We start from the raw sequence: 14,836 nt of genomic DNA, 5'->3' as shown, positions 1-14,836 counted from the left end.
TTGCATGTAGATGCTGATTCTAAGATTCACCTCCTCATCGCCCTGTAAGCTTTGGCAGCACATAATTTCTTTTGCGCATGTTACATGATAGATCAGAAGGTACTGTCCTGAAAAGTACAAGAAGTATTTAATGCATAAACGATTAGTCCAGCCAAGTGTGTCTGGTTCTTGTATATGTCAAGTTGTTCACAGCTAGCCTCACATCTGTCAAATTTTACAAAAGGCACAAATATGAACAGCTGCTGACTCCAGATATGCACGATATATTACAAATATCTGAAAACCTCGATGGGGAGGAGTGGGGGTCATAGCCCAACGTTCCTGAGCTTGTGATATTTCAGCAGGCCTATATTTACCATATTCAGGACATTTTAGGCAGAACAGAGCAAACCTGTTGGAAATATGGACATTAAATATTAAGGGTAATTTTCTCTTATTCTGCAAATACGTAGTTCAAGCGCTGTCTTTCGTTCTATCCCTTTATTGACAAGACTTTTTAACCTGGATATTGGATTGCACCATATCTCTCCTTTAGCTGCTGTGACGCAATTTCTGCTTGATCCACAGTAGACTGTGCTGGAGATCATCTCTGAGTGAAAAGATGCCAAACAGAAAGTTGGATTGGCTATGAAGTGAGGCAAAGCTTTCTGGGAATGAATTGGAAGGTCAAAGGGATAGAGGGACTTTGGAGTACAGGTCTAATCTTCCTTGAAGGTGGCAGAGGAGGTAGATAACATAGATAAGGAAGCATATGGAATACTGTTCTTCATTGGTTGGGTCTTTGAATACAAGAGTAGGGAGATTATGATCCTCTGTTATAAAACATAGGTCAGACTAGCATTTCTGGTTGTCACACACTATAGGGAGGATGTGATAGCTCTAGAAGATGCAGAAAAGGCTCACCACAATGTTGCCTGGCATGCATCATTTCAGTTATCAGGAGACACTGGGTAGGGTAGTCCTGTTTTCCCTGGAGGGGAAGAGGTTATGAGCAGGTATGATTGAAATATATAGGAGTAGATAAGACAGACTGTAGGAAACTTTTCCTCAAAGATAGAGAACATAGATTTAGGGTAAAAGGTCAAGAGATATAGAGGGGGTCGGAGTTGAACCTGTTTCACCCAGAGAGCAGCGAGTATCTGGAATACACTGCCAGAGAGAGCAGTGGAGCAAACTCACTGAGCAGTGGAGCAAACTCACTGACAACACTTAAGAGATTTTGCGACAAGCACATGAACCATTTAGGTGTGGAAGGCTGACAATCATATGCTGAAAGATGGAGCTAATACAGCTGCGTGCCCATTGGTCAGCATGGACTTGATGGGCCAATTGGCCTGTTTCTAACTCTGCATAGCAGAACGTGGCCACTTGTATTCAATTGGATCTGCTCCCACTGGCAATTGTGCAGGTCACGTCCTAACCTTTGTTTTGCAGTGTAAACCACTGTATGTGGATTTTACTAAATTTTCCAATTTCCTGTTGCAAGGAACCCATTGACCATTAATGCTAAATGCAGACCTCATTAACACACCAAAAATAGGTGCAATCCCACTTCAGGACAATTACATCCCTTGGCAACACACACAAAGTGCTGGAGGAACACAGCATCTATGGAATTGAATAAACAGTCAACATTTCGGGCCGAGGTCCTTCTTCAGGACTGAACTGGAAGGGGGAATATGCCAGAATAAAAAGGTGGGGGAAGGGAAAGGAGGCTAGCCGGAAGGTGATTGGTGAAGCCAAGTGGGTGGGAAAGGTCAAGGGTTGGAAAGGAAGGAATCTGATAGGAGAGGAGAGTGGACCACAGGAGAAAGGGAAAGAGGAGGGGACCCAGGGGAAAGTGATAGGCAGATGAGAAGGGGCAAAAGGCCAGAGTGGGAGATAGAAGAAGAGGGGAAGAGGAGGGAGTTTTTTTTTACCAGAAGGAGAAATTGATATTTGTGCCATCAGGTTGGAGACTACTCAGAAGGAATATAAGGTGTTGCTCCTCTATGCTGATGCTGGCCTCATCTTGGCACAGGAGGAAGCCATGGACTGACATGTTGGAATGGGAATGGGAATTGGAATTAAAATGTTTGGCCACCATTCATTTCTTTAAGATCATTGGTCACCCTCCTCCCATCACCACTCTCAAGTATAATGACCAGGTTTTCAAAATCCAGGTTGGGAATGCAATGATACCTGTTTTTTTCACCAGCATATCTTGAATTTACCTTATTTTTATATGACATAAATGGAGTTCCTCAGTAGCTCATACGGTCTGGTTCATAGAGGGATCCTGTTCCTCCACTGATGGTCTCCATAACCTGTTCCCCTCACTCCCTCCCCCACCTCCCAGATTCTGTGACTCAGTTGCACAGCGTGGGCTATTTGCAGCAGTCACTTAAGCTGCTAAGCTGCATTTTCTTGGTGTGTGGGAGGAAACCAGAGCATGCAGGAGAAACAAGCACATGGAAATCCTGGAAACAGCTCCGGAGATCGGGATCGAACCAGGTCATCGGAGCTGTGAATCAGCAGCTCCACCAGCTACCGTGTTGGTTTGTTTGGTTGTGTTCTGTGTTTACAAGCCTTGGTCATCTAATCTGGAAAGAAATGTAAATAATGGAGCAAGCACAGTGGTGGTGAAATGGATGCAGTGATTTCTACATGCTTTGCCGAGTGCAGTAGAAGTGACATAAGGACTTCTATGCTCTGCGGGACAAAGCAGTCCACTTGATGGGCAGACACCTATCTCCTCTACACTCAATTTTGTCCTCCACGACTGACACACTGTGGCTACCTGCTCATAAACAAAAGAGAGTCTGCAGATGCTGGAAATATAAAGCAACACACTCAAATTTCTGGAGGAACTCAGCAGGTCAGAGACCATCTATGGAGAAAAATAAACAGTCGATATTTCAGGTCAAGACCCTTCATCAGGACTGGAAAAGAATGGGAAGAAGCCAGAACAAGAAGCTGGGGGGGGGGGGGAAGAGAAAAGATTGCAAATTGGCCAATGATGATAGTTGATACCAGGTGAGGCAGAAGGTCAGTGGGTGGGGGAGGTGAGTTGAGAAGCTGGGAGGGGATATATGGAAGAGTTAAAGGGGCTGAAGAAGAAGAATCTGAAGGGATATATGGAAGAGTTAAAGGGGCTGAAGAAGAAGAATCTGATAGGAGAGGATAGTGGACCATGGGAGGAAGGGAAAGAGGAGAGGTACCAGAGAAAGGTGATGGACAGGTGAGCAGAAGAGAAGGGCTGAGAAGGGAACCAGAATATCAAATGGAAAAAGAGAGAAGGGGGAGGGGATGGAATTACCAGATGTTAGAAAAAAAGTTGAAAATCGAGGTTGCATTGTGTTCTATTGTCAATACTTCTCCAAAACTTCACTGACAATCATCACTATGTGTCGTGTCGTATGGTATGGGTGATCATGGACTTGACCATGTCTGTTCGTGGAAATTTTTTATACAGAAGTGGTTTGCCATTGCCTTCTTCTGCACAGAGTCTTTACAAGATGGTGACCCCAGCCATTATCAAAACTCTTCAGAGATTGTCTCCCTGGTGTCAGTGGTTGCATAACTTATATGCACCAGTTGCTCATACGACCATCCACCATCTTCTCCCATGGCTTCATGTGACCCAGATTGGTGGTGGGGGTGCTAAGCTGGTGCTACACCTTGCCCAAGGGTGACCCGCAGCTAGCAGAGGGAAGGAGTGCCTTACACCTCCTTTGGTAGAGACGTATCTCCACCCTACCACTGACAGTACTTCCTGAACTTATAGCCTGTATCATCCAGAACGACATAGACAGCGGGGTGACAGGATTGCTAATGCTTTCTACAGGCACGTAGTACCATTCCTACAACTAACAAATATCTTTGGTGCCTCCAAGAAGTTATCATTTCTCATACATAGTCCCAGACAAACAGTACTTTTAGTCAGAGACACAGAAGACGGCAGATGCTGAAATCTGTTGGATGAACTCAGAGGGCCAGACAGCATCTATGGAGGGGAATGGACAGTGATAATTTAGGTTAAGACCATTCTTCAGGACTATTATCAATCTTCTTGTCTCCAGGGGAAATAGCGCTGAGCCTGGATGCACTTTTACCTGATTCAATGTATGTATATCTTTAACAGGTGACCATGTGAACCATTGTAAACTAAATGAAGAACTTTAAATAATTCCAGTTACTTATACTATTCGGATTAAAACATTGTAATGCATTGTTTTTGCACACACAACATGCTGGGGGAGCTCAGCCAGTCAGGCAGGATCCATGGAGAGGAATAGTCTCAGATAGATACGTTGACTCTTTGTTCCTCTCCACGGATGCTGCCTGGCCTGCTGAGTTCCTCCAGCATTTTGTGTTTGTTCATCTGGATTTCCAGCATCTGCAGAATCTCTTCTGTTGTTGTTGTTTTTGTACAGGTACATCATCATTATAAAAATGGACTTTGTGTTACCTCTGCCCAATTGGCCCTAAATCTCTAACTGAGGACACAAGGGCTGCTCATTCAGGTTAACCTGATGAATGTAGACTGGAATTAATGGTATCTTTTGCTCAGCGTAGTTCTTATTTAGACTATGCAATTTATCAAACTTATTAAAGTTCAAAGTTCAAAATGAATTTATTATCAAAGTACATATATGTCACTATACACAACCCTGAGATTAATTTTCTTATGAACATACTCAATAAATTCAAGTACCATAACAGAATCAATGAGAGACCACACCCAACACAGCAGACAAACAACCAATGTGCGTACGACAACAACAAACTGCAAATTCATAAGAGAAAAATACAGTAAATAAATAAGCAATAAATATCAAGGACATGTAATGAAGAGTCTTTGAAAGTGAGTCCATAGGTTGTGGGAACAGTTCAATGATGGGGAAAGTGAAGTTGAATGAAGTTATTCCAACTGGTTCAAGAACCTGATGGTTGAGGAGTAATAACTGAACCTTGTCGTGAGAGTCCTCAGACTCCTGTATCACCTTATTTTTGATGGATTCTCAATTATGCATCAATTATGCTACAGGAATTCCAAGACAGTTGACTGCAAGACCCTACAAAGCATTGCGAGGACTGCTGAAAAAATAATCGGGTCTTCCAACCATCTGAGATATTGATCAGGAGCACTATGTACTCAGGAGGCTAAGCATCGTCAATAATTCCTTTTAACTGTCCAACAATCTCTTTGACCCTTTACCAGCAGGCAGGAGGTAACGTAGCATTAGGACAAGGACTGTTAGGATGGGAAACAGCTTCTTCCCCCAGGCTGTGAGTCTATTGAACTCCCTGCCACCACCTCATCACATAGGAAGCACTATTAGCGTATATTGTTTACTTTCTGACTTGTGTTGTAGATGTACCTTATTATTTGTTAATTTATTGGTGGTAATACTACTGTATATGTTGTGTGTGAGTTATAGGTATTGCGTTGTGCACCTTGGTGTGGAGGAATGTTGTTTCATTTAGCGGTATACATGTAGACATTTTGAATGACAGTAAACTTGAACTTGAGAACCTGAACTATGATATAATGCAGAATGTGCTTACTGACTGCTATACATACTGCCAAGCCTGAGCATACAGATTTTGAAATAAATTCTTAATTTAATCTTTTTCTTTTACTAGATCTTGGATGGCCTGTACCTGGGGAATATTAGAGGTAAGTGTGGTTTTTAATGGTTAAACATAAAGTTCTATATTCAAAATCACTGTGGTTGAACATGCTATGACTGCTTTCCCTTTTGGTAGGACTACACTCTCCTGGTTCCATCTTTAACTCTAATTTAGATTAGATTATGAGAACACTCAATCCTCTTTTATTGTCATTTAGAAATGCATACATGCATTAAGAACTGATACAATGTTCCTCCGGAGTGATATCACAGAAAACAGGACAAACCAAAGACTAACACTAACAGAACCACATAATTATAACATATAGTTACAGCAGTGCAAAACAATACCATAATTTGATGAAGAACAAACCATGAGCACGGTAAAAAAAGTCTCAAAGTCCCCAAGTCTCCGATAGCAGGTGGCAAAAGGGAGAAACTCCCTGCCATAAACCTCCAGGCACCGTCAACTTGCTGATGCCCCTTGGAAGCAGCTGACCACAGCCGACACTGAGTCTGTCCATCTGAAAACTTCGAGCCTCCAACCAGCCCCTCCGATACAGCCTCCCGAGTGCCATCCTCTGCCAGCGTCTTCGACCTCGCCCCGGCCGCTGAAAGAAGCAAAGATGAGGATCCAGGGCCTTCTGCTCAGGAGATTCCGGTTACCACATAGTAGCAGCGGCAGCGAAGCGGGCATTTCAGAAGTTTTCCAGATGTTCCTCCGTACTCTCACGTCCGTCTCCATCAAATCAGAATTGTGAATGGTCCCCTTCTGGACAGGTTACGGATATCATTCACTGGAGAGGCCACGCGCGCTGCCGTCGCGTCGCCATCTTCTCCTCCTCTAGGTAATAATCTACCAACCCTTATGTCTAGGAAACTGAAATACCCAGAGGAAACCCAGGTGGTCACAGAGAGAACATACAAACTCCTTACAGGCAGTGGCGGGAATTGAATCTGGTTCACAGGTGCTGTAATAGTGTTATACTAACCGCAATGCTACTCTGTTGCCCTCTAATCTACACAGGTTCTCTTCCTACTCTCGCATTATTACCTTTGCTGAGGCCTAAAGATCTCTCCTGGGCTCCTTCCAATTCATCCATGTGCTGTTCCTTGTTAGCAGAATATGAGTACACTGTATCCATTTAAACTTGCAGCACCACCTCATTTTCCCACCTCTCTTTAATTATACCACTGTCTCTGGGTTGTTGGACTTTTTATCTGATATCCAGTGCTGGATGCAAAAGTATCAAGCTTATCGGATTACTTGTCTGCCTCTAGGTAGTTGGACCGCTTGTCTGATACCCAGTACTGGATGAAAAGGAATATCTGAATTAACATCAAGAAAGTAATCTTCATCTTCATTCCCAGACCCTGACTCCCTTCCCTATCCACTGACTCTATCTCCCTGGCAACAATCTGAAAGTGACCCTCAGGCAGACATGTTGGGGATGTTAGCACTAGTATAGTTAGTGCTTCTGGCTAGGGAACAATGTTTGAGTGAATTTATTAATAATTGTAAGCTAGAAAAGCTGCTGTATGATTACCACTATAGTCACTGGAGCTGTCAAAATGACTCAGAGAAGCTCATGGGATTCACAAAAACAGGAAAAGTTCAAGAACAAAGAAATTTGAGGATACAGGACAAGAGGAATATTTAATAGTCGAGTCATTGCAACTTAAAGCTTTCTTCCTGCACAGATGGTGGAAACAGACCCAATAATAGGAATTAGAATGGGACAGAATTTACAGGGCTATTGGGCACAAGCGGGGATGGGACCATTTGGACAGGTCTTTTAAAGAGCTTACAGAAGCTGAATAGCTCCATTGTAGTCTTGTTTTTCAGGTTCCAGGAGAATATGCGCAGTAGAACAGTGGGGGACAGAGTAAACATTGATAACCTCTGCCCTTGCTAGAACAGTTTGGCTGATGGCACAGCCTCCCACAACTAGAAAGGCTGGCTCTGTTATAGGAGTCAAACTGGATACACTGGAGACTGTGGTAGAACAAAGGACCCTGGCAATTCTGGACAATGTTTCTCACCCTCTGCATGTCACCTTGGCTGAACAGAAGAGCACTTTTAGCAATAGACTAAGACAAGTGTGCTTCTCCAGAGAGCGCTATATGAGGTCATTCTTACCCTTGGCTCTATTAAGCTCTATATCGAGTAAACCTATAGCCAGGGACCTCCTCCTGTTAGACTGTTTAAAGTAACTTATTTTATATTCTTTCTTACTTCTTTTCTAATATCTATATATCTGTGCACTTGTTATGCTACTGTAACACTGTAATTTGCTTTGGGATCAATAAAGTATCTAACTATCTATCTATCTACTCCATGGCTGTTAATATGGTGGGACCTCAAATTAAGGTTTACCAAATCGTTAATTCACCTCCAGATGTTTTAAATGTTAATTAAACATCTGGTTTCAACAAACACATTAACACTTCTCAGATTTCATGATAATCTGTCAATACTAATTACACTCAGTGGCCAGTTTATTAGGTACACCTGTACAGCAGCTCCTTAATGCAAATATCTGATCAGCCAAACATGTAGCAGCCAATCCATAAAAGCATGCACACATGGTCAAGGGGTTCAGTTGTTCTGACCAACCATCAGAATGGGGAAGAAATGTGATCTAAGTGACCTTGGCTGTGGAATGAGTGTGGTGCTAGATGGGGTGGTTTGAGTATCTCAGAAACTGCTGATCTCCTGGGATTTTCCTGTATGACAGTTTCTAGAGTTTGTTGCAGAAAAAAAAATAAAACATCTAGTGAATGCCAGTTCTCTGGATGAAAATGTCTTGTTAATGAGAGAAGTCCCAGGAGAATGGGCAGACTGATTCAAGCTGACAGGAAGGCGACAGTCAGGCAAGTAACCACACGTTACAACAGTGACGTACAGAAGGGTGTCTCTGAATGCACAATACATCGAACTTTGAAGTGGATGGGCTAAAGCAGCAGAAGACTGCACTGGGTTCCACTCTTGTACCTAATAATGTGGCCACTTTATTTCCCCTGTCCCTGAAAATGCTGCACTGAGGAAAAAATCTCAGTGTATACACAGTGGCAGAAGCCATTTCCTTGACTATATTTCACTGCTTGAAAATTTGCCATGTACATCATAAGGTTTTCAATATTTCCTGTGTGTATTTTTAGTGTTATTGTGTAACTGTCAGGATTAAATGACAGGATGTTAATCAGTGCTCAGACTTTAACAATACTTAACTTTCCCTTTGCTGCCCCACTCTAATTCATGCAAAGCAACAGCAGAGGGCCATTTAGTCTTTGTGCATGTTTCATCATTCAGATGGATTATGGCTAAGTTGTACCTCGACTTCCGTAACTCCCTGGATTCCATATCTTTATATACAAATTATGTGGAGAAGGCAAGAGAATGGGATTGAGAGGAATAATAGATCAGCCATGATGAAATGGTGGCACAAACTTGATGGGCCAAATGGCCTAGTTCTGCTCCTATGTTGGTACGGGCTCAGTGTTACATATCAAATGACTCAGTCTGGAATTTTCCATTGATTGCAGTCCCTATCGTTTGTCTGACCCCATCTCTGAATGTCTTAGCTCTAATTTTAACAGTTATTTCCACCTCTATGGATACCTCCTCTAGAGGAAAGAGTTTCCGTTTCAGTCCATTTAATTATTCAACACATCTCAATTAAGTCATCTGTCAGTCTTGAACTCTCCAGATAATATAAGCCCACGTTTTGCAGTTTCTATTACTTTTGATTCATTTTCATTGATGCTCAAAGAAAGGCAGATAAGGGCAAGGTAGGCTTGTGCATAAAGCTTGTGAGACATGCCAAAATCTGGCTGATGCCCGAGGATCGGTGCCTTCAGGAGAGGAGCACTGACAAATGAACGGAAAGAAAATTGTTGATTTTTGCATCTTTTTTTACAAAGAAAGACAGAGGCAGGGGATTTATAACAAAATGCACAGGGGAAGTTAAAGGTCAGCCTGTGGATAAATGCCAGCAGTGTTCTGATAAGTTCTGTCTGTTAACACTGAGTAGCATTCTTCACACAGTACGAAGCAGAGACCTATAAACATTCCATACTGGGGTGGGGCTTGATTGGGAATATGCTTTCTGTGCAGTCTTTCCAGGGAATTAGATCTATTTTTGGAACCTTTTTTCAGGAAGACAGGATAGTGGCCCATTGTCCTCTGTCAGGATTAGGCAGGGAGCTTCATTGGGATCATTCTGAATCCTCACCCAGAACAACACCCTGTATCCCAGTTTCACAGCAGACAACTACTGTGTGCATCATCAGTGATTTCTGCTTCATTATTGGGATTTACCAGTGCTAGAGTTAGCTTTTTGGTATCATGTGCTGCGCTGGACTGTTACCTTCAATGCACTCTGGTTGAAAATGGAACAGTTTTAATTAAAATATGGTGCTGAAAATCCCCAAGTCAAGTGTGTGGAATATTGCAAACAAATCGAGGTAATGACCGTAAGTAATTCCAGTTACATAGAACATAGATTAAAGCATTGTAATTCATTCTGTACAGTTTTTTTTTGCATGGGTACTTCGTCATAAAAATGGACTTTGCGTTACCTCTCCCTACCTGTAGACTCGCAGGACAAGGACAATCTGGTTAAGAATGGAATCACGCATATCCTGTCGATTTACAACAATGCCAAGCCTGTGCTGGAGGTAAGCCTCACCAGTCACCAAAAGATGCCAAAATCTGATGTGTCAGTATTTCAGTGGAGTAAAGGAAATTACAGTGGCATGAGAGAGGAACTGGCCAAAGTTGACTGGAAAGGGACACGGGTGGGAAAGATGGCAGAGCAGCAGTGGCTGGAGTTTACGCGAGAAGTGAGGAAGGTGCAAGACAGGTATATTCCAAAAAAAGAAGAAATTTTCGAATGGAAAAAGGATGCAACCGTGGTTGACAAGAGAAGTCAAAGCCAAAGTTAAAGCAAAGGAGAGGGCATACAAGGAAGCAAAAATTAGTGGGAAGACAGAGGATTGGGAAGTTTTTAAAACCTTACAAAAGGAAACTAAGAAGGTCATTAAGAGGGAAAAGATTAACTATGAAAGGAAGCTAGCAAATAATATCAAAGAGGATACTAAAAGCTTTTTCAAGTATATAAAGAGTAAAAGACAGGTGAGAGTAGATATAGGACCGATAGAAAATGATGCTGGAGAAATTGTAATGGGAGATAAGGAGATGGCAGAGGAACTGAACAAGTATTTTGCATCCGTCTTCACTGAGGAAGACATCAGCAGTATACCGGACACTCAAGGGTGGCAGGGAAGAGAAGTGTGCGCAGTCACAATTACGACAGAGAAAGTACTCAGGAAGCTGAATAGTCTAAAGGTAGATAAATCTCCCGGACCAGATGGAATGCACCCGCGTGTTCTGAAGGAAGTAGCTGTGGAGATTGCGGAGGCATTAGCGATGATCTTTCAAAAGTCGATAGATTCTGGCATGGTTCCGGAAGACTGGAAGATTGCAAATGTCACTCCGCTATTTAAGAAGGGGGCAAGGAAGCAAAAAGGAAATTATAGACCTGTTACCTTGACATCGGTGGTTGGGAAGTTGTTGGAGTCGATTGTTAAGGATGAGGTTACAGAGCACCTGGAGGCATATGACAAGATAGGCAGAACTCAGCATGGATTCCTTAAAGGAAAATCCTGCCTGACAAACCTATTACAATTTTTTGAGGAAATTACCAGTAGGCTAGACAAGGGAGATGCAGTGGATGTTGTATATTTGGATTTTCAGAAGGCGCCACACATGAGGCTACTTAACAAGATAAGAGCCCATGGAATTACGGGAAAGTTACATACGTAGATAGAGCATTAGCTGATTGGCAGGAAACGGAGAGTAGGAATAAAGGGATCCTATTCTGGTTGGCTGCTGGTTACCAGTGGTGTTCCACAGGGGTCTGTGTTGGGGCCGTTTCTTTTTACATTGTACATCAACGATTTGGATTATGGAGTAGATGGCTTTGTGGCTAAGTTTGCTGACGATACGAAGATAGGTGTTGCTGAGGAAACGGAGAGTCTGCAGAGAGACTTGGATAGATTGGAAGAATGGGCAGAGAAGTGGCAAATGAAGTAACATGTTGGAAAGTGTATGGTTATGCACTTTGGCAGAAGAAATAAGCGGGCAGACTATTACTTAAATGGGGAAAGAATTCGAAGTTCTGAGATGCAATGGGACTTGGGAGTCCTCGTACAGGATACTCTTAAGGTTAACCTCCAGGTTGAGTCGGTAGTGAAGAAGGTGAATGCAATGTTGGCATTCATTTCTAGAAGAATAGAGTGTAGGAGCAGGGCTGTGATGTTGAGGCTCTATAAGGCACTGGTGAGACCTCACTTGGAGTACTGTGGGCAGTTTTGGTCTCCTTATTTAAGAAAGGATGTGCTGACGTTGGAGAGGGTACAGAGAAGATTCACTAGAATGATTCTGGGAATGAGAGGGTTAACATATGAGAAACATTTGCCCGCTCTTGGACTGTATTCCTTGGAGTTTAGAAGAATGAGGGGAGACCTCATAGAAACATTTGGAATGTTGAAAGGCATGGACAGAGTGGATGTGGCAAAGTTGTTTCCCATGATGGGGAAGTCTAGTACGAGAGGGCATGACTTAAGGATTGAAGGGCGCCCATTCAGAACAGAAATGTGAAGAAATTTTTTTAGCCAGAGGGTGGTGAATCTGTGGAATTTATTGCCACAGGCAGCACTGGAGGCCAAGTCATTGGGTGTATTTAAGGCCGCGATTGATAGGTATCTGAGTAGCCAGGGCATCAAAGGTTATGGTGAGAAGGCAAGGGAGTGGGACTAAATGGGAGAATGGATCAGCTCATGATAAAATGGTGGAGCAGACTCAATGGGCCTAACGGCCGACTTCTGCTCCTTTGTCTTATGGTCTAACTTGTAGTGTAAGGTTTGCCTGTTGGAAGGGAGTAGTTACCACAAACCTGAAGACTTTGCTGGACATAATTTGGGCTGTGATTGGGAGCTGCTGAACCTCTGAGCAACTGGTTCCTGCGTTCAAGTCCAACTCCCGAGTGGCTAAGAACCCCTTGACTGTTTTTTGTGCATTGTGGAGTGCTGGGTGAGATGTAAACTCTCTCTCAACTGGATAGAAAAGATTGTGTGGCACTAATTTAAGGAAGAGCAAGGGAATTTTCCCCACTCTCTACCCAATGTTTTTCACTGGATCGACACCAGGTATACAAAATTATGAGGGGTTTAGATGAGTAAATGCAAGTAGGCTTTTTCCACTGGGGTTAGGTGAGATTAGAACCAGAGGTTAAGTTTTGTGTATTTAATGTTTCTGTAATATTTGAGTAATCTTGTGTGTATATATGTATGTATGTATATGTATGTGTATATATATATCGTCTGAATGAGCATTTTTGTTCATTTAAATAATTCATTATGGGTTATGTGTATAAATACGTGTATTGCATACATCATCACACTACCAAACGATACATGTTTGGTAAACGATAAAGCAAACTCAAAGTTAGACTTGCATTTTGGACTCCCGTGTCCTCCTTTGAATTAGTTTGGTGTATGAATTTACATGACATTAAGGGTGAAAGGTGAAATGTTTAAGGGGAACGCGAGGGGGAAGCTCTTCACTCAGAGGGAGATGTGAATGTGTGACGAGCTACCAGCGGAAATGGTGCATGCAAGCTCGATTTCAACATTTAAGAGAGGTTTAGGTAAGTACATGGATGGGAGGGGTAAGGAGGACCATGGATGGGTGCAGGTCGATGGGACTAGGCAGAATGATAGTTTGGTACAGACTTGTTTCCGTACTGTAATGTTCCATGACTCCATGACTCTCATCATTATTGCATTGTAAATTCCCTGCTGCATTCCTTTCCTTAAAACAGTGACCTCATGTTGGACTTCCTGAAGTTGTAAACGGTCATTGGCGATTGGTTTGTTATTGTCGCATGTGCCAAAATGTAGTAAAAAGCATCACACACAAAATGCTGGAGGAACTCAGCAGGTCGGGCAGCGTCTATGGAAAAGAGTAGACGGTCCGAGACCCTTCTTCAGGACTGGAAAGGAAGGGGAAAGAAGTCAGAATAAAAAGGTGGGGGTGGGAGTGGGGGAGGAAGAAGTACAAGATAGCAGGTGATAGGTGAAACTGGGTGAGGGGGAGGGGTGAAGTGAAGAATGGGGAAGCTGATTGGTGGAAGAGTGATGACAAGTTCCCAGGAAGGATACGAGGCTGTGGTAGCTGGTCTGGGTGAGCAGATGATCGAAGAGTCAGAGGGCAGCAAAGGTCACAAAGAGGGGGCAGTGAGAGGGTTTCACTGAACTCCCATCGAAATAAAAATAAAAGAAACATGCCATTCTGAAAGATCATTTCATCCAATAAGAGAGTACAAAGGGAAACAAGAAAGCAGAATATAGTGTTATAGTTACAGAGAAGGTACAGTGCAGGTAGACAAAGTGCAGTGGTGATCACTGAGAGATTAAGAGTTCACCTTTAGCGTAAGAGGAGTCCACTCAATAGCCTGTTAGTGGTGTGGAGGCTGCCTTTGAGGCTCGTCATTCATGTTCTCAACCTTTTTGTATTTTCCGCTTGATTTCAGCAGGGAGAAAAGAAGATGATTAGGATAGGAGGAGTCCTTGATCATGTTGGCTGTTTCCCTAAGGCAGCGGGAAGTGTAGACAGAGTCAGTGGAGGAGAGGCTGGTTTGCATGATGGACTGGGCTGCATTCAGAACTCGCTGCAACTTCTTCCAGTCTTGGGCCGAGCCACTGCCATGCCAGGATGTGAAGCATCCGGATAGGATGCCTTCGATGGTGCATCCCTAAAAATTGGTGAAGATCAATGAGGACACGCTGAATTTCCTTAGCATTCTGAGGAAATAGAGAAGTACGATGGAATCGCAACCTCTTTCTTGTGTTTAAAGCTGCTACGTGGCCATCATGCCAAGGTCCTGTTTCTTTTCTCTGCGGCGCCTGTGACCTCAGCTAACTTCTGCTTCCTCAGCTGCTGCCTCTCCACCAGTCTGCCCAGTCTCTCCGTGGGAACCTGAGCCATCTGCACTGCTCCGAGCATGCTCCAGTGGCAATCCATTAATGCACCCCAGACAGATTTATTGCAGCTAATTCATCTCATCCCAGCCTGTGTTGCTTCTCCACTCACTGCACAAGCTCACGGAGCTTCTGGTCAGTCATGCAGTGACAGTGAATTATGAAGAGATTGGGAG

General features: G+C 43.2%; 1 protein-coding gene across 1 annotated transcript in view; it reads left to right on the top strand.

Moving 5' to 3' along the window:
• Positions 1-14,836, top strand: part of dusp22a (dual specificity phosphatase 22a) — a 214,405-nt gene that overhangs the window by 51,885 nt on the left and 147,684 nt on the right. The window contains exons 3-4 of the mRNA XM_063067501.1: positions 5,629-5,662; positions 10,213-10,295. Of these exons, the coding sequence (XP_062923571.1) occupies positions 5,629-5,662; positions 10,213-10,295 (117 nt within the window). The remainder of the gene's footprint in view (positions 1-5,628; positions 5,663-10,212; positions 10,296-14,836) is intronic.

Source organism: Mobula hypostoma, chromosome 14, assembly GCF_963921235.1.
Source record: "Mobula hypostoma chromosome 14, sMobHyp1.1, whole genome shotgun sequence".
Taxonomy (NCBI): domain Eukaryota; kingdom Metazoa; phylum Chordata; class Chondrichthyes; order Myliobatiformes; family Myliobatidae; genus Mobula; species Mobula hypostoma.
The sequence above is the reverse complement of the archived record's forward strand: the minus strand, read 5'-3'. Positions and strand labels throughout refer to the sequence as shown.